The sequence below is a fragment of the Ictalurus furcatus genome, chromosome 15 (assembly GCF_023375685.1).
Source record: "Ictalurus furcatus strain D&B chromosome 15, Billie_1.0, whole genome shotgun sequence".
Classification (NCBI taxonomy): Eukaryota; Metazoa; Chordata; class Actinopteri; order Siluriformes; family Ictaluridae; genus Ictalurus; species Ictalurus furcatus.
In genome coordinates, this window is record NC_071269.1 from 8,895,575 (window position 1) to 8,915,574 (window position 20,000).

The 20,000-nt window shown below is 43.5% G+C and overlaps 1 protein-coding gene across 3 annotated transcripts in view; it reads right to left on the reverse strand.

The window, feature by feature from the left end:
• Nucleotides 1-3,175: 3,175 nt before the first annotated feature.
• The window catches only part of LOC128619293 (disks large homolog 4-like), a 37,694-nt gene continuing 20,869 nt past the window's right edge, over nt 3,176-20,000 (reverse strand). For 2 of the 3 annotated variants that reach the window (XM_053643382.1, XM_053643380.1), the window contains 17 exons: nt 15,887-15,937; nt 13,596-13,720; nt 13,223-13,377; nt 11,634-11,770; nt 11,197-11,341; nt 10,891-11,023; nt 10,473-10,629; nt 10,283-10,385; nt 8,784-8,889; nt 8,431-8,607; nt 8,301-8,338; nt 8,142-8,189; nt 7,915-8,016; nt 7,650-7,822; nt 5,621-5,733; nt 5,165-5,256; nt 3,176-5,053 (listed from right to left, as the gene is read on the reverse strand). In XM_053643382.1, the coding sequence (XP_053499357.1) occupies nt 4,947-5,053; nt 5,165-5,256; nt 5,621-5,733; nt 7,650-7,822; nt 7,915-8,016; nt 8,142-8,189; nt 8,301-8,338; nt 8,431-8,607; nt 8,784-8,889; nt 10,283-10,385; nt 10,473-10,629; nt 10,891-11,023; nt 11,197-11,341; nt 11,634-11,770; nt 13,223-13,377; nt 13,596-13,720; nt 15,887-15,937 (1,962 nt within the window). In that variant the 3' untranslated portion in view covers nt 3,176-4,946. Of the gene's footprint in view, nt 5,054-5,164; nt 5,257-5,620; nt 5,734-7,649; nt 7,823-7,914; nt 8,017-8,141; nt 8,190-8,300; nt 8,339-8,430; nt 8,608-8,783; nt 8,890-10,282; nt 10,386-10,472; nt 10,630-10,890; nt 11,024-11,196; nt 11,342-11,633; nt 11,771-13,222; nt 13,378-13,595; nt 13,721-15,886; nt 15,938-19,178 lie in introns of all 3 variants that reach the window. The other variant, XM_053643381.1, reaches the window with a different exon arrangement.

Genomic DNA, 20,000 nt, shown 5'->3' on the forward strand with positions numbered 1-20,000 from the left:
GTGTGTGTTGAGAGTTAATTGATTCTCCAGCTCTGAGGTTTGGATGGAATGCAAACATAATCTGCATTTTAGGGGAACCTTTCTGTGTGTGTGTGTGTGTGTGTGTGAGAGAGAGAGAGAGAGAGAGAGAGAGTGTGTGGTAGGGTCAGAGGTGAACTTTAAGACTCCGTCGGGACGGGAGCACACACACACACACACACACACACACACACAAACATCAACAGACACATCAACACACACTCACTCACACACAGACAGACAGACACACACACACACAAACATCAACACACACAGTGAAGAATATAACATCACAAAAGAAAACAGTGACGAGATCTCCCAGTGGAGTGGAACTGTACACAGTAAGGAAGAGTTCAAACTGGAAACATAACACACACGCTCACATACACACACACGCACACACACTCACACACACTGCTGTTCTCTCTTTCTTTCTATGCCACACTACGCAGGCTGGAAAGAATGTGTGTGTGTGTGTGTGTGTGTGGTTGGTTTCTGATTCTGAACTAGAGTTTGGTGGCCCATCGTTGTGACACAGATTTAATTGTGTTTAGACTAAAATGGCATCAGACAGAGTTGATTACACACACACACACATACACACAGAGAGAGTATTCTCTCTCTTTCACAGGGGTATTGGATTAGTGATTAGGGTAGTGGATTAGGGATTAGTGATTGGGGTAGTGGATTAGGGATTGGGGTAGTGGATTAGTGTTTGGGGTAGTGAATTAGGGATTGGGGTAGTGGATTATGGATTAGTGAATGGGGTAGTGGATTAGGGATTGGAGTAGTGGATTAGTGTTTGGGGTAGTGGATTAGTGATTGGGGTAGTGGATTAGGGATTAGTGACGGGGTAGTGGATTAGGGATTGGGGTATTGGATTAGTGATTGGGGTAGTGGATTAGGAATTAGTGATTGGGGTAGTGGATTAGTGATGGGGTAGTGGATTAGGGATTAGTGATTGGGGTAGTGGATTAGGGATTAGTGATTGGGGTAGTGGATTAGGGATTGGGGTAGTGGATTAGGGATTAGTGATTGGGGTAGTGGATTTGTGGTTGGGATAGTGGATTAGGGATTACCGTAGTGGAGTAGGGATTGGGGTCGTGGATTAGGGATTAGTGATTGGGGTAGTGGATTAGGGATTGGGGTAGTGGATTAGTGATTAGGGTAGTGGAGTAGGGATTATGGTAGTGGATTAGGGAAGTGGATTAGGGATTAGTGATTGGGGTAGTGGATTAGTGGTTGGGGTAGTGGATTAGGGATTAGCGTAGTGGAGTAGGGATTGGGGTAGTGGATTAGGGATTAGTGATTGGGGAAGTGGATTAGGGATTGGGGAAGTGGATTAGAGATTAGGGTAGTGGATTAGGGATTGGGGTAGTGGATTAGTGATTAGGGTAGTGGAGTAGGGATTAGGGATTAGTGATAGTGGATGTAGATGAAGCAGACATGTGCACACTTCAGTTTGAGAAAATGTCTTTAATGTTTCAGTATAATTTAATGTACAGAGACCTTCATTACACTGTTCAGCACACATTGTGTGTGTGTGTGTGTGTGTGTGTGTGGATCTACATATGTATGCGTATGTGTGTGTGATTGTACATGTCTGTGTAGTTTGTTTGTATGTGTGTGTATATATATATATATATATATATATATATATATATATATATATATATATATATATATATATATATTTGTATGCATAGGCACGGATGTCAGTGCCTGACGGTGGTGTTTGTAACCGTGACTTCAGCACTGCGACATCTTGAGCTCATAACTTTAACAGCTGAATTAAATTGGATCCTCATCAGTGTATCCTCGAATGACTAATCCCCGTCACGATAAAACACGCAATAACGCACTACATGTTTCTTCCATCTGCTGTTGTTTACCTGAATTTAGAGCAGTTGCCACATTAGTACCAGCTCCGGCAGCGCTAGTGATACTATCCGCAGCTCCTGTAGATCTGATCTTTCACCACACCTAAATCTTTCCAGTGCTTTTGACCAGCCAGAGAAGCCTTCGCTTACAAACGCCTTGTAATATTCTTACTCCCATGGGAGCGGGCGTGCACGTCTTTCTCTTTAGAGCAGAGTTCCCAAAATACCTGGGAAAGTTTTTTTCCCAGTTATCTCGATATGTTTGAGAATTGTTTTGCGTCCCAGCTTCACTGCTGCTGTTACGTGATGATGTGGACGATGACGAGTCGTCTGAAGCAGCAGCAGCACTGATACTGACTGAAGAGAGGCTAGTGTTAAGTGAATTCTTCATGTTAATTACAAACCTGTTTGTTTGTAAGTGAAATGCAAAGACAAATTGACCTTATGACAATGGTTTGATAACCACGCCCACCAGCACTTTGAAAAGGCAGGCATTCTGTCCATAGAACACAGGGTAGATATTGCGAACCCCGAGATCCACCAATCAGAGAGGTTCCCGAATTTCAATAGATTTTTTGATTGGTTCAAATTAATGGAGAATATCTTGTGTTTTTCGGCACCTGTATTTGTATGAGTGTGTATGCTTGTGTGTATGTACGTGTGTATACGTGTGTGTGTGTGTGTGTGTGTGTGTTTATGTGTGTGTATGTGTTTGTTACTTGTAGTGTGTGTACGTGTATGTGTTTGTATGTACGTGTGTGTATGTATGTATGTGTGCATATGTGTTACATACACACATATGTTACACACGTGTAGTGTGTGTACACGTGTGTATGTGTGTGTGCCCTGATTCCACAGTATATAGTATATAGTGTTTATGTACAGTAATACAATGTGAGAGTGTTTAAAATATACAAAAAACACTCTCAGGCCCCTAAAGTAAACAGACAGACAGACAGACAGACAGACCCCCAATAACTCATGAATAAATAATGAGGTTATAAATTAACAATTTAAAGCCTTTTTATCAAAACTTTATTAATGAACCCACCTGTCCCACTCTCTGTCTCTGTATGTATTGTATATCTGTCTCTCTCTACCCATCTTTCTCACTCTCTGTAATATAATATATACACTATATGGGTCAATGACATGACTAACATTAATAAAACATTTTACTTTGAACTATATTATAGTTTTAATAAACTTTACTTTTCTCAAAGGATATTTTTGAAATTAAGAAATTAAAATAATTATAATAGCACTCTTAGGGACCGTATATCTATAAGTGTTTGTTGATAAAAACAGAAATGATTTAAATACATTATTTAAGCAAGAATGTATAAATGTATAAATAATTGTACATTAGTACTGTGTAAGTAAACTACAGGTGAAGGAGATGTTGTTTATAAAGAGCATTATTCCAAGAAATTCTGTTAGTAAAATTAGTTTTTCTTTTCTGAAAATTCAGCACACTGAGTGTCCAAAGTCATTTTGTTGCCTAGCAACAACAACAAAAAAGTTTTAGCATGAGAACAAGCCATAAAATGAGTGTGTTCAGCTAATATATAAATAATGAAGATAAAATGATAATATTTGTGAAAATGTTATTTATAAATGTAAAGTTTGAGTTTAAGGTGGAATGTTCACACAGATATGCTCCTGTCAATCACTCTGAATTAAATCACTGACGCAAAATATAAACTCTTACATTTAAACACATACATTTCACAATGAAGTTATTTATTAATTTGATATTTTTTAACAATAACCCAATAACTCAGTACAGAATGATGTCATGGAAATGGGTTTCAGTCCAAAGTTTTTACTCTAAAATGTAAAATTCAAAGAAAACCTTTAACCTCAAATAAATTTCTGTTTTTATATAAATTTTTAACTTTAAACAAAACTACAAGTGAAAAATCACACAGTATTCTCAAAATAATGTATTTATCTGAGATAAAATGGTGATAAATATGTTTAACTCTAAGATTGTTTTAAGTTAAATAATGCATTATTCATAAATATATAAAAAATAATTAACATGAAGGATTAAAGATTATATTCATAAAAACACAAGGATTGAAATTCATATGTCATTGACCCATATGTCTCACTCTCCCTGTCTCACTCCCTCTGTCTCTCTCTTCCTACCTGTCTCACCCTCTGTGTCACACTCTTTCTCTCTTCTTATCTGTCTCACTCTGTCTCACTCTCTCAGTATCTGTGTCTCTCACTCTGTCTCACTCTGTGTCTCTGTCTCACACACTGTATCACTCTCTCTGTCTCACTCTCTCACTATCTGTGCCTCTCACTCTGTGTCTCTGTCTCACACACTGTCTCACTCTCTTGCTGTCTCACTCTCACTCTGTCTCATTCTCTCTGTCTCACTCTGTGTCTCAAATTGTAGTTTTTGCTTGTTGATTTTCTGGAAAGTGAAAATCTCCTGTATTGTGCAGATTATATACAGTAGCCCTATACATTACACACACTGTGTATACAGAAACACACACACACACACACCATACACACCATACACACCATACACACACACACACACACACACACACACACACACACGTAGTGTAACTTTGAGGATTCAGTAAGAGTCTTTGTTAAGTGTCTAAAGGGTGTGTGTGTGTGTGTGTGTGTGTGTGTGTGTGTGTGTATGCTGTGTGTGAGTAAAGTGCTGAGTGCTCCTCTGTCCTCTTTTATTGCGTCTTTCTGTTTTTGCTCTTTTTGGTTTTTAGTTCCTTTCAGGCGACCGTAGCTGTTACCATAGAAACAATAATTATCATCATCATCATCAGAACAAATCCTCTGTTTATGTGTGTGTGTGTGTATGACAGTAGGACCGTATTTGTTCACTCTGAGCTCTGATTGGACGACGGGACAGAGAGAGAGAGAGAGAGAGAGAGAGAGAGAGAGAGAGAGAGAAATGGAGGATTATATTTGTATCAGTTCCTGTAGGAATGACGATGGGCTGTTTTTTCTCTCTCCAGGGTGTGTGTGTGTGTGTGTGTGTGTGTGTGTGTGTGTGTGTGTTTTTTACAGTCTCTCTCTTGCTGGTATCCAGATGTACGGTCCTGACTGTTCCTCAATCACAGATTTGACACGATGGTAAATTTCCTCAAAGCTTTCACCCTCCACGATCGCTACACACACACACACACACACACACACACACACACATGCACACACAGTACTGTTGTTAGGTTTGTGTCATCAATACTGTGTGTATGTTATGGGAGTTTTGATGTGTGTACCTGTGAAGCACTCGATAAAGTCCTGTTCCAATTTGATGGCTCTGTCCAAAGCTCTTCTCGCCTGTTCCTCAGTCAGACGCTTATTAATATCACTGCACACACAGACACACACACACACACACACAGAAACACACACACAGACACACACACACACACACACGCACACAGAAACACACACACACATACACAAACATACGCACACATACACACACACAGACACACACACACACAGACACACACACACACAGACACACACAGACACACACACACACAGACACACACAAAGACACACACACACAGACACACAACCACACACACACGCACACACCCACACACAGACACACAGACACTGTGGCTCTTTTAGTTGCTCATTTAGAAATTGTGAGATCTTATAATGCACTGTAATAGTACAATATTCACACACACACACACACACACACACACACACACACTTACAGTATGTTTTGCAGTGATGTGGGTCTGATGAAGATGGAGATGGGGTGAAGCTGAGCTGCCTGAAGCCTCCTCACTGCATTAGCGGATACATCCAGAATACAGTGTTTCCCCTGCTACACACACACACACACAAACACAAACACACACACACACACTCTGTATGATCACATGCATTAACATTGTTATGAACTTCTAACAGAAATATGTTTATAGTTTAGTCATCATTTTTAGTGTATCAGAAACTCAGTACCAGACATTATGTGTGTGTGTGTGTGTGTGTGTGTGTGTGTGTGTGAACCTTTCCATAGTTAACTGGGGTTATGGTTAGGGGGCTTAGGGTTAGGTGGGTTATGTGGGTTAGGGTTAGGTGGGTTAGGTGGGTTAGCTAACCAACTAACCACCCAAGCTGGTGGTTCTTGTGTTCCTTAGTTCCAAAGTCCCCAGTTCCATTGTGTCCTAGTTTTATATTATTTAGATTAGAACAGATTTATCATCATCACATGAGTACAGTGAAATTAGGTTTGCATCTATGATTGTTATTTTCTGTTCTCTAATCATATTTCATACTTCCATGGTTCCTTGGTTCCCATCTACTACAGTTCCCTTACTCTACAGTTCCAATCTACTACAGTTCCGTTACTCTATAGTTCCCTTACTCTACAGTTCCCCTCTATTACAGTTCCGTTACTCTATAGTACCCTTACTCTACAGTTCCCATTTACTACAGTTCTGTTACTTTATAGTTCCCTTACTCTACAGTTCCCATTTACTACAGTTCCCTTACTCTATAGTTCCCTTACTCTACAGTTCCCATCTACTACATTTCCCATCTACTACAGTTCCCTTACTCTACAGTTCCCATCTACTACAGTTCCCATCTACTATAGTTCCCTTACTCTACAGTTCCCATCTACTGCAGTTCCCTTACTCTATAGTTCCCTTACTCTACAGTTCCCATCTACTACAGTTCCCATCTACAACAGTTCCCTTACTCTACAGTTCTCATCAACTGCAGTTCCCTTACTCTATAGTTCCCATACTCTATAGTTCCCATACTCTACAGTTCCCATCTACAACAGTTCCCTTACTCTACAGTTCCCATCTACTACAGATCCCATCTACTATAGTTCCCTTACTCTACAGTTCCCATCTACCGCAGTTCCCATCTTCTACAGTTCCCATCTACTACAGTTCCCTTACTCTATAGTTCCCATACTCTACATTTCCCTTACTCTACATTTCCCATCTACTACAGTTCCCTTACTCTATAGTTCCCATACTCTACATTTCCCTTACTCTACAGTTCCCATCTACTACAGTTCCCTTACTCTATAGTTCCCATACTCTACAGTTCCCTTACGCTACAGTTCCCATCTACTATAGTTCCCGTACTCTACAGTTCCCATCTACTACAGTTCCCATCTTCTACAGTTCCCATACTCTACAGTTCCCTTACTCTACAGTTCCCATCTACTATAGTTCCCATCTACTACAGTTCCCATACTCTACAGTTCCCATACTCTACAGTTCCCATTTACTACAGTTCCCATCTACTACAGTTCCCATCTACTATAGTTCCCTTACTCTACAGTTCCCATCTACTGCAGTTCCCTTACTCTATAGTTCCCTTACTCTACAGTTCCCATCTACTACAGTTCCCATCTACTATAGTTCCCTTACTCTACAGTTCCCATCTACTACAGTTCCCTTACTCTACAGTTCCCATCTACTACAGTTCCCTTACTCTACAGTTCCACTATCTACTTCAGTTCCCTTACTCTACAGTTCCACTATCTACTTTAGTTCCCTTACTCTACAGTTCCTTTACTCTATAGTTCCCAGGAGTTATTTTGTTTAACACTGATTCTACTGTGTTATTGTTAACAATATAAGTATTTCATTATGACAGTATAGCCATATATCATCTACACTAATCACCAGCACGTCTCTCTCTCTCTCTCTCTCTCTGTCTGTTTGTCTCTCTATCACTCTCTGTCTCTCTCACTCTGTCTCTCTCTGTCTCTCTCACCTGTTCAGCTACCTCCCGTACACTCTGTACACTCGTCCCATACAGGTGGCTGTTGTATTGTCCTGCCTCGATGAACCGGTGATTTTGGATGTCTTTCTCCATCTGTTCCCTTGATGACACAAAGTGATAGTCCCGCCCATCAGCCTCGTAGTCCCTCCTTGGCCGTGTTGTATCTACAAGAAATCGTGTTACATTGTATTGTTGTTAAATAAGTTGCACTGTACACTAGCATAAATCAGGGATCATGGATGTCATGGGAACTCACGAGGCACGCAGGAGCCGAACTTATCGGGAAATTCGGAGAGAAGATCGTCGTTCACACGGTCCTTTGATGGTCCAAGGATTATGATTGGACGAGCGTAATGCACTGAAAAATAAAACATCACGCATAAACAACTTCTCAGACACAGTTCCTGTGCATATAGATCCATGTACTGCTAACACTCACACACACAAACACAGACACACTCTTGCACACTCACACACACTCACCCTCCACCTGCACAACAATCTCGTAACTCTGAACGTAGTCATCTCGGCCTGAAAACACACACACACACAAAGACAGATTCTGAGAACTTAGTTTACAACATATATTATTACTGATCAAAAATGTTCAACTTTATTTAACCAGCTATAAATTCTCTGGACCTTTTGATCTCAGGCGTGACCACTCCTTTCTCTCGACTCTGTAGGAGAAAAAGACAGATAGAACAGTGTCAGCCTTAATATCTTATTTACACACACACACACACACACACACACATACACACACACACACCTGCGTTTGCTGGGGATGTACCCGGTCTCCTCCAGGTCCCCATGTGGAGACAGACGTCTTGCCTGCCACCACTCCTCATCACTGCAGTCCAGAACGTGAAGAACATCGCCAAAACGGAAACTCACAGCCTGAGTGAGGAAGCCACCGTCCGCCGTCTTATCATAATCAAACAGAGCTCTGAGAGACAGACAGGCAGAGAGACAGACAGGCAGAGAGACAGACAGGCAGGCAGACAGAGAGAGAGACATTTAGTGAGAATCCACTGCAGTTTTCAAGAATCTCCCATTAATGAAATCCACTCTGAGCTCATTGGTCGATGTGTTGTGAAATCTGATTGGCTGGTAGACAGGTACCTGATGTAAAAGCTCCTCTTACTGGTCTGCAATGACGAGGAACCTAAACTGCTGTTCATCAGCTGCTCACGGAGGTCATGGATTTTAGCTTCAAACCGACTGTACTCTACACACACACACACACACACACACACACACACACACACACACATATTGTTTGAATACCGTAATTTTCGGACTATTGAGCGCACCTGAATATAAGCCGCAGCCACTAACTTTAAAAAGAAAAATTTTTTTGTACATATATAGGCCGCACTTGTCTATAAGCCGCAGGTGTCCACGTTGTAACATGAGATATTTACACAGAAAGATGTTACACAAAGATTTTTTTTAACATTTAATTAAATACGTACTGTATGTAAATGCTTTTTTCCGAACAGTGCCTGTAACACGGCTGGTTAAAAAAATAAAAAATACAGTTGCCTACAAGGAAAAGTCATTGATCGCGATCTTCATCTTCCTCCTGCGCACTAAAACCACTAAAGTTGTCTTCTTCAGTGTCGGAATTGAACAACCTCAGAATTACTGGTACTTTGTCACACACTTCCTCAGTCTGTCTTTCGTTGTCGCTCTCAATGTCACTTACGTCTCGAGGCAAATTTGCCCTTGAGCTTGTGCTGTCCTCTTCATCACGCAGCAGTCCAGCCTTTCGAAACTCGTTGGTGATAGTAGATTTTTTGACACTGCTCCATGCTGTTAGGATCCACTGGCAGACTTGAGCAAAAGTTGCTCTTCGCATGCTATTTCCTTCTTTGACAGCCAGATCGATCGCCTTTAACTCGAAAGCTGCATCATATGCATTTCTTCGTGTGTTTTCCATGATGAGGGTGTGTGCATGAAGCGCAAAATGACTGATCTGAAGAATTTAGTGTGAGTGCGTTTGATTTAATTCGAACAGTTTCATTGGTCCACTGTGACCTGTTCGGTAATTTCATTGGTCCGATGTGACGAGGCTAAATGTTTTGGCGGCATGAAGCTCGTTAGCCCGTAAAAATCCATAAATTAGCCGCATCATTGTTTAAGCCGCAGTGTTCAAAGCGTGTGAAAAAAGTAGCGGCTTATGGTCCAGAAATTACGGTAATGAGGTTTGTAAGGGTATTACCTCATAAAACCATTCTGTATTGGTTTATAATGGTATGGGCTGATTTACACTGGTGTATACTGGTTTATAACAACGTGTACTGGTTTATAATGGTCTTTACTAGTTTATAATAGTGTGTAATGATATTTAACAGTCTGGATTTGTTTTATAATGGTGCGTACTGGCTTATAATGGTCTGTATTAGTATATAATTATATGTACTTCTTTTGTGATTATAATTGTGTGTGATGTTGTGTGATGGTGTGTGATGGTGTGTGATGATGTAGGATGGTGTATGATGGTGTGTGATGGTGTGTGATGGTGTGTATAGTCTCACTGTGGGTCTGTACTGAGGGATGACGGTGTATGATAGTGTATGATGGTGTGTAATGCTGTTTAATGGTGTGTATAGTCTCACCCTCGGGTCTGTATTGGGCGATGATGGTGACAGTTTGCCCAGCGTTCTTCAGTGCTGCTGCAGCTTGTTCATGAGTCGCATGTCTTAAATCCACTCCATTTACCTGCAACCACACATAGTGTGTATATTAGTATCAGTGTGTGTGTGTGTGTGTGTGTGTGTGTGTGCATGTGTGTGTGTGTGTGCTCACACTTAGTATCTGGTCTCCTTTGCGCAGTTCTCCACTCAGGTCTGCAGGACCTCCAGCTAAGATGAAGGAGATGAAGATTCCCTCACCATCCTCACCTCCAACTATGTTAAAGCCTAAACCTGACAATCCACGATGGATCATCACACGCCTCGGCTCCCTGAGAGACAGACAGAAAAAGAGACAGACAGACAGAAAGTGCAAGAGAGATAGACAGAGAGATTATACTGTACAGTAGGATTTTGGTCATTGCCTCTGTTGGTCAACAGGGGGAGACACAGTTCCACAAACGCTACACATTATACACTGGGTTTAACTGAGGAATGTTTTGTGTGTGTGTTTGCGTGTGTGTGTGTGTGTGTGTGTGTGTGTGTGTGTGTGTGTATGTGTGTGTGTGTGTGTGTGTGTCAGTCAGACTGACCTGGGGATGTCCTCGTCTCCCAGCATCATGCCCTTGGGGATTGGTGAGTAGCGGCGCGGAGATGTGGGAGTGAGGGTTTGTGGGTAATCTGACAGATAGCCATGACTCATCTCATCCATATGAGCAGAGTACGCTACAGAGAGAGAGAGAGAGAGAGAGAGAGAGAGAGAGAGAGATACAGATACAGATTAAATCACACAAATTTACACACAAATTTTAGAACCATGCACATTTGGTGCGTGTGCACATAACTTGCACATAACTCTGTGTGCATGTGTGTGTGTGTGTGTGTGTGTATACACTCACAGCTGGTGATATCAGGAGGATTGTACGTGTCCTGAGTGTACAGGTTGGAAGCTTTGCTCACTCTGAGAAAAACGACCTCTGCTGTGTTCTTCAGCGCCACTACAGCATCCTCATGCATCACATCCTCCAAACACACATTATTCACCTGTACACACACACACACACACACACACACACATTCTAACTAGTAGCTTATATGAACAAGTAAAAAGAAATTCCAATGAAAATGCAGCTTTTACATTTTAGAGTGAATATTTGCTTCATAAATGGTGAAGTAACACAAACAGGGAACTGTGTATGTAATGTATAGAATGTTTACATACACTGGGTTATTAATGACCACATAATACCCTGAAACTTACAGGAAGTAATTAAAATATTCAATTAAAATGATTATTCAACGATAAATAACCAAAATAAACTCATTTTGAACTTACAGCAAGAATTCTGTCCCCGATTTGTAGCCGTCCGTCTTTATGTGCAGCTCCGCCCTCAATGATTTTAGTCACATAGATACTGTTATCACCAGGAACATGCTGATTACCCACTCCACCTGCTATACTGAACCCCAGACCTGCACACACACACACACACACACACACACACACACGCACGCACAACACACACACGCACACACACACACACACAAACAACACACATGCAACACACACAACACACACACATAACACACTTCTAAATACTTCATTATATTATATATTAGAACTAAAGTGAAAAATGTGCTTTGTGGGGACCAAATTTCCAAATCTCAATAATCTCTCACACACACTCGTACACACTGTCACACATGCTGATTACACTCGTACACACTCGTACACACACTCGTACACACTCGTACACACTCACAAACACACTCGTACACACTCGCACACACTCACATACACACATACACACTCACAAACACTTGTACACACTAACACACACTCGTACACACTCACACACACCTAGCTTACCTTAATAAGGTAAAGGAGAACACCAAGCCCCCCTACCCCGAAACAGAAGCTAACCCCGGTACAGGGCTAGGCTGCATGACAGAGACAACCATAGGACACAGAACACTACAGCAGTGCTTTCACCGACTAACCGATAACTGCTGGTTAGCAAATACGCAGGAACACCACAAGCGGGAGGAAGCGTTGGTTAATATGTTTACTGATACTGGGATGTGTACACAACTGTGTGAGTCGATTGCCTTCAAAAAGTTCACCACTTTACTCGAACCAAAGTTCAAAACACCCGGAGCTGCAAGAGTCAACAGCCTTATTGGGGCTAAGATGGATACGACAAAGCAGAAATGAAAAGAGATCATTAAGGATGCGAGGAAGCTGACCCTATGTGTAGATGGTTGGAGCAAGAGAGGATTAACAGCATCTTTCATGGGTGTGTCAGCTTGTTTGTGCCCATATGTACATTTTATGTATTGGTGTTATTGTTGAATACATATTTCTAAAATTGTGCGATGTTTTTGTTGATTTTTTATTACACAATAATTTTTCTGGCCTTGACAAATAACCCATATTACAAAAGACTAAAACTAAAACTAAAACTAATAAAACTAAACTAAACTAAAACTAAGCATTTTCAAAAAATAGAAAATAAGCTAAACTAGAAAACCCGCATTAAAAACTAATTAAAACTAAACTGAATTTGAAAACATAAAGTCAAAACAAAATAAAAATAAAAACTAATGAAAAATGCAAAACTATAATAACGTTGGTACACACTCGTACACACTCACTCATACACACAAACACACACTCGTACACACAAACACACACACACACACACTCGTACACACTTGTACACACTCGTACACACTCACACACACTCGTACACACTCACACATACACTCGTACACACTCACACACACACTCGTACACACACTTGTACACACTTGTACACACTCGTACACACTTGTACAAACACACACACACACACACACACTCATACACACTCATACACACTCACACACACACACACACACTCGTACACACAAACACACATGTACCTTTGGGGCCCTTGATGAGTTTGATCTCGATGTGTTTCCTGCGGAGGATGTAAAGACGGACGATTGGCCCCGCCTCCTTCAGCACCTCCACTGCTTCACTGTGAGTGACCTCACGCACATCAGCATCATTAACAAACAGGATACTGTCATTCACCCTGCGAGAGAGAGAGAGAGAGGCAGACAGACAGAGTGAGACAGGGAGAAAGAGAGACAGGGTGGGTTACTGCTCCACCCTCTTTGTTTTATGGACAGAATGCAAATATCCGCAAAGAACCTGCTATACTTCTGCTGAACCGGGAACATTCCATAAGCTTGTTTGCTTTTATTTTTTATTTATTTGTTTATTTGATGTGTGTGTGTGTGTGTGTGTTACCTCAGTCGTCCATCCTGGGCTGCAGCTCCTCCTGGTATGATTTTGGTGATGAAGATGCTTGGGTCATCTCCTACATGCGGATTATCTGTACCACCTGCTATACTAAAGCCCAGACCAGAGTTCCCCTACATGCACACACACACACACACACACACACACACACACACACACACAAAGTGAGACATTCATTAGTTTTCAGGTGTATCCAGTAGATGTAGCCAGGAGTTTCACCATTTGTTTCCCAGGAAACCTACAACAGAGCTCCAAGATCTAATGATACAGATAAGTATGATATTTATTGATTATCTACCTTCACATGTATCAGGTTGTTTTTCTTGTGGTGTTCTCCTGAAATTCTGCAGACCAAACCTCACTTCCTAAAAGCTATGAAGACCTTTTCCCACCTTCTACTAGTCCTGGTTATCTGTCCTCATCTTCAAAGCTCATGGAGATCTAATTGCATTGGCTGACAGTTCTGAAGGCTTCTTCTCCTGAAGACCCAACCTCACCTACAGTCTCAGGTTCCTGATCATCCTGATTTACCTGCTTAATAGACCACAGAGCCATTATGGCATTAAAACCTCAGTCATGTGGTATTAAAACCCATCTAGCCTTCAGTTCTCAGGGTCCTAGATCCTGCTCCTGTTCTTGGGGTAGTTCTGGTCCTGTCTCTTCTCTTACTTCTGCTCCTGCGAATGTCTCTTGGTCTCAATCAGTGTTGGAACCCAACACTGCTCCATTCCTGTGAATTCCTCAGAGTCATGTAGAACTTCCTCCCATCAGGTCCAAATTGTAAAGTCACACAGTGAGGAGATATGCAGTGAGGAGATACACAGTGGTGAGATACAGTGAGGAGATACACAGTGGGGAGATACACAGTTGGGAGAGATAGAGTGAGGAGATCCCATGAGGAGATACACAGTTAGGATATACAGTGGGGAGATACACAGTGGGGAGGTACAGTGAGGAGATACAGTGAGGAAATACAGTGGGGAGATACAGTGAGGAGATACACAGTGGGGAGATACACAGTGGGGAGAGATAGAGTGAGGAGATACCATGAGGAGATACACAGTTAGGAGATACAGTGGGGAGATACACAGTCAGGAGATACAGTGAGGTGATACAATGAGGAGATACAGAGTGAGGAGATACACGGTGGGGAGATACACAGTGGGGAGATACAGTGAGGAGATACAGTGGGGAGATACAGTGAGTAGATACACAGTGGGGAGATACAGAGAGGAGATACACAGTGGGGAGATACAGTGAGGAGATACACAGTGGGGAGATACACAGTGGGGAGAGATAGAGTGAGGAGATACCATGAGGAGATACACAGTTAGGAGATACAGTGGGGAGATACACAGTGGGGAAATACAGTGAGGAGATACAGGGAGGAAATACAGTGAGGAGATACATAGTGGGGCGATACAGTGAGGAGATACAGTGACGAGATACACTGAGGAGATACACAGTTAGGAGATACACAGAGAAGATACAGTGAGGAGATACAGTGAAGAAATACAGTGGGGAGATACACAGTGGGGAGATACATTGACAAGATACACAGTTAGGAGATATAGTGAGGAGATACACAGTGCGGAGATACAGTGGGAAGATACACAGTGAGGAGCTACAGTGAGGAGGTACACAGTGAGGAGATACAGTGAGGAGATACAGTGAGGACATACACCGTGAGGAGATACAGTAAGGAGATACAGTGGGGAGATACAGTGAGGAGATACAGTGTGGAGATACAGTGAGGTGATACAGTGAGGAGATACAGTGTGGAGATACAGTGAGGTGATACAGTGAGGAGATACACACTGAGCAGCAGTAGGTTAGTGTATAAGTCACATACCCCTAACTCGTACAGCACACACTCCCCTTTTAAAACAAATACAGTTATATGCTGCTTTGGAGAAGAGTGTGAGTGCGGGAGGAGTGTAAGTGTGGGCGGAGTGTGAGTGTGGGTGGAGTGGGAAATTCAGCTGTCATCACAATAACTTGAACATCCCAATCTACTGTTCTACTCATGTTCTCCCACCATCCCAACACACACACAAACACACACTCTCTCTCTCTCACACACTCACATACACACACATACATACACACACATACACACACATACATACACACACATACATACATACACACACACACACATGCACACACACACTCACACACACATACACACACATACACACACACTCACACACACATATACACACACACACATACACACGCACACGCGAAAGAGAGCAAGAGTAGAGGAGAGTACTCACCCTCTCCAACGTGATCTCTTCATACTCTACTTCTCCACTTAATCCGTTCATCTGGGAAAGAGAGACAGAGTGTGAGAGAGACAGAGTGTGAGAGAGACAGATAGAGAGAGAGACAGAGAAAGAGACAGAGAGAGAGAGAGAGAGAGAGAGAGAGAGACAGACAGAGAGAGAGAGAGATGGGAGAAGTAATAAGAAATATGTATATACACTCCCAGTAATTTCTCGATCGCTCTGTCTGTCTTTCTTTTGGGTGTCATTACGCTCCCTAGTTGCTATGGCTACTCCATGGCAACATCTGTCAAGCCTTCCAGGGGAACCCTGTTACCATGGCAACTCAGATTTCTATGACAACTGTTTCAGGCTCATACACACACACATACACCCACTCACACACACACACACGCACACCCACACATACACACACAGACACGCGCGCATATACCCACACACCCACCCACATACACACACATACACCCACACACACATACACCCACACACCCACCAGTGAAACATGATCTGCTCTTTAAATGAATATGACACATTACAATTATATTCACAACTAATATGCATCATGTGAAATACAAATATACGGAATCAACACACACACTTTGCTATTTATCCCTCTTCATTTCCTAAATGGAATGTGTTTTGTGAACTCAAGCTGAAAATAGACACACACAGTAGGGTGCCATCAACACACACACACACACACACACAAGCACACACACGCACCAACTATAAATTAATGTGAAGCTGCTGAAACTGTAGACAAATATTTAGTCATGTGTGTATTATTTGTTTTTATTCCTTGCACAGTCAAGAAAAATTGTACACTGTCCCTGTCTGCCCGTATCCCCTGTCAGTCTGCCCCTGTATCCCTCTGTCCCCATCCGTCTGTCCCTGTGTCCTCCCATCCCCGTCCGTCTGCCCCTGTATCCCCCTGTCCCTGTCCGTCTGCCCCTGTGTCCTCCCATCCCCATCTGTCTGCCCCTGTATCCCCCTGTCCCATCTGTCTGCCCTTGTATCCCTCTGTCCCCATCCGTCTGTCCCTGTGTCCTCCCATCCCCGTCCGTCTGCCCCTGTATCCCCCTGTCCCTGTCCGTCTGCCCCTGTGTCCTCCCATCCCCATCTGTCTGCCCCTGTATCCCCCTGTCCCATCTGTCTGCCCTTGTATCCCCCTGTCCCCATCTGTCTGCCCCTGTATCCCCCTGTCCCCGTCCGTCTGCCCCTGTATCCCCCCGTCCCCGTCCGTCTGCCCCTTTGTACTCCTATCCCCATCTGTCTGCCCCTGTATCCCCCTGTGCCCATCTGTCTGCCCTTGTATCCCCCTGTCCCCGTCCGTCTGCCCCTGTATCCCCCCGTCCCCGTCCGTCTGCCCCTGTGTCCTCCCATCCCCATCTGTGCCCCTGTATCCCCCTGTCCCCATATGTCTGCCCCTGTCCCCATCTGTCTGCTCCCTTCCCTCTGTCCATACTCCCCTTTCCTGTATTCTTTATCACTGTCCCATTTCCCGCCCTTTTGGGCCTGTTCTGCTGTCTCTGTCCCCCTCCCCTTATCCCCACAGGACACTAGGCCTGTGGATTGGAGAAGGGTTCCATCTAACATTATACGTATTTCTTTGTAGAACCCCACAACAGAGGACCTCCCTTTCAGAAAAGGTTCCAAGTAGAACCCCTTTTATCTGTAGTGGAGAATGAGTCGACTATCTGACTCTGACTCTACGGTGTTTCATCCTCTCACTTAATGAAGTTTTACTCCCAAGTGCACACTTCAGTTCTGCTCACTCAGCCTGTTCCTGTGCATGGTTACATAACACACACACACACACACACACACACCACTCATAGCATGTTCACTGAATTGTGTTTAATCATAGAAATCCAGTTGCACAATACACACAGTCAGAAATGTCCAGTGCAGGTTCATAATGTAAATCTTTAATCTGGACTCAAATTTGGCATCACCTGATTACACCACACATACACACACACACACACACACACACACCCACACACACACACACACACACACACACACACACCCATCCCCCATCCCCCACACATACACTCACACACACACACCCATCCCCCCTCCCACACTCAAACACATAGAGAGAGAGAGAGAGATAGAGAGAGAGAGAGACAGAAAGAGAGAGAGACAGAAAGAGAGAGAGACAGAAAGATAGAGAGAGCATCTCCTCTGTAAAAATGAACACTAAACAACCATCACTGGCCGGTGTCTCTGTCGCCATGACATCTACGCTGATACCAGCCTGTAACCATGACAACACCACCTTGGTAACCCTGGCAACCAGCAGTACTCTTTCTCTCTTATACACACTCACACACACACAATCACACATACTCACACACTCACTCACCCACTCACAAACACACTGTTTGGATCACTCCATGAATTATTTAACTATTTAACCAATCAGATGGCAGAGTGGAGAGGGGGCGGGGCTAACCAACTGAACTGGAATACTTATGTTCCACATGGCATCCTTTATATTACACCACACACATACACACACACAGGTGCACTCTCTCTCTCTCTCTCTCTCTCACACACACACACACACACACACACACACACAAACACACACAGGTGCACTCTCTCTCTCTCACACACACACACACAGGTGCACTCTCTCTCTCTCTCTCTCTCACACACACACACATACACACACACACAAAAACACACACAGGTGAACTCTCTCTCTCTCTCTCTCACACACACACACACACACAACACACACACACGTACACACACACACAACACACACACACGTACACACACACAGGTGCACTCTCTCTCTCACACACACACAACACACACATACAATTACAGTCTCTCTCTCTCTGTCTCACACACACACACACACAGGTGCGCTCTCTCTCTCTCTCACACACACACACACACACACTAGTACTCTCTCTTTCATACACACACAGTAGTGCTCTCTCTCTCTCTCACACACACACACACACACTAGTGCACTCTCTCGCTCTCTCTCTCTCTCACACACACACACACTAGTACTCTCTCTCTCACAAAAACACACACACACACAAGTACTCTCTCTCTCGCTCTCTCTCACACACACACTAGTACTCTCTCTCTCTCTCTCTCTCACACACACACACACACACACGAGTACTCTCTCTCTCTCTCTCTCTCACACACACACACACACACACACACACACACTAGTACTCTCTCTCACACACACACACACACTAGTACTCTCTCTCTCACACACACACACACACACACACACACACTGTACCATGCTGCGTTGTCTCCGTTTCTTGGCTTTGCGGACATTGTGGATGAAGCGGCGGCCCATCTTCTTCGCGTACCAAACCGACACGAACATGACGTCACACACCGACCGCTGGCTCTCGCGGCACGAGCCCGGCGGCCGGTCACGTGTATGACGTAAACAAGATCGCCGTTCTTAACGTCTGCTCAACTCAGAGCGCGAGCCGACCAGTCCTGCAAATTTACCATAAAAATCTTCAAACGCGGAGATGCTTCGCGCGCGACTCGCTCCGGTGACACTGACTGACTGACACAAACACACACACACACACACACACCGGAGATGATGATGAATAATTCAGAACTGTTTCCACCGGTCTGTAGTGTTAGCCTCTCAGCGCGCGCTCTCTCTCGGCCAGGGTTCTGAGCGCGTGCCGGTTCTCGTGTGCGCGAAAGGAGTGAGGAGTCGTTATAATATCCTCACAAGACACCCTGCCGACAAGATGGCGTCCCCCCAGAGCTGTCTCACTCTCTCCCTCTGTTTCTCTCTCACTCCCTCTCTCAATCTCTCCGTTTATCACCATAACACGCTGAGCTCCATCTCGCGCTCACACGTTCCGCTTCGAGCGCGGGTTCTCCAGTGACGCAAGCGCGCTCCCGCCTGCTCTCTCTCTGCAATGTGGAGTCTCAAATTCATCAAATGTGTGTGTGTGTGTGTTAATTAGAGGGTCGGTTCAGTAGGGACTTAGAAGAGTAAGTAAAGTCAAACTAATTAACACTGACACACACACAAAACCAGGCCACAGTTAATAAACATTAAATTAATAATAACATTGCTCTCTCTCTC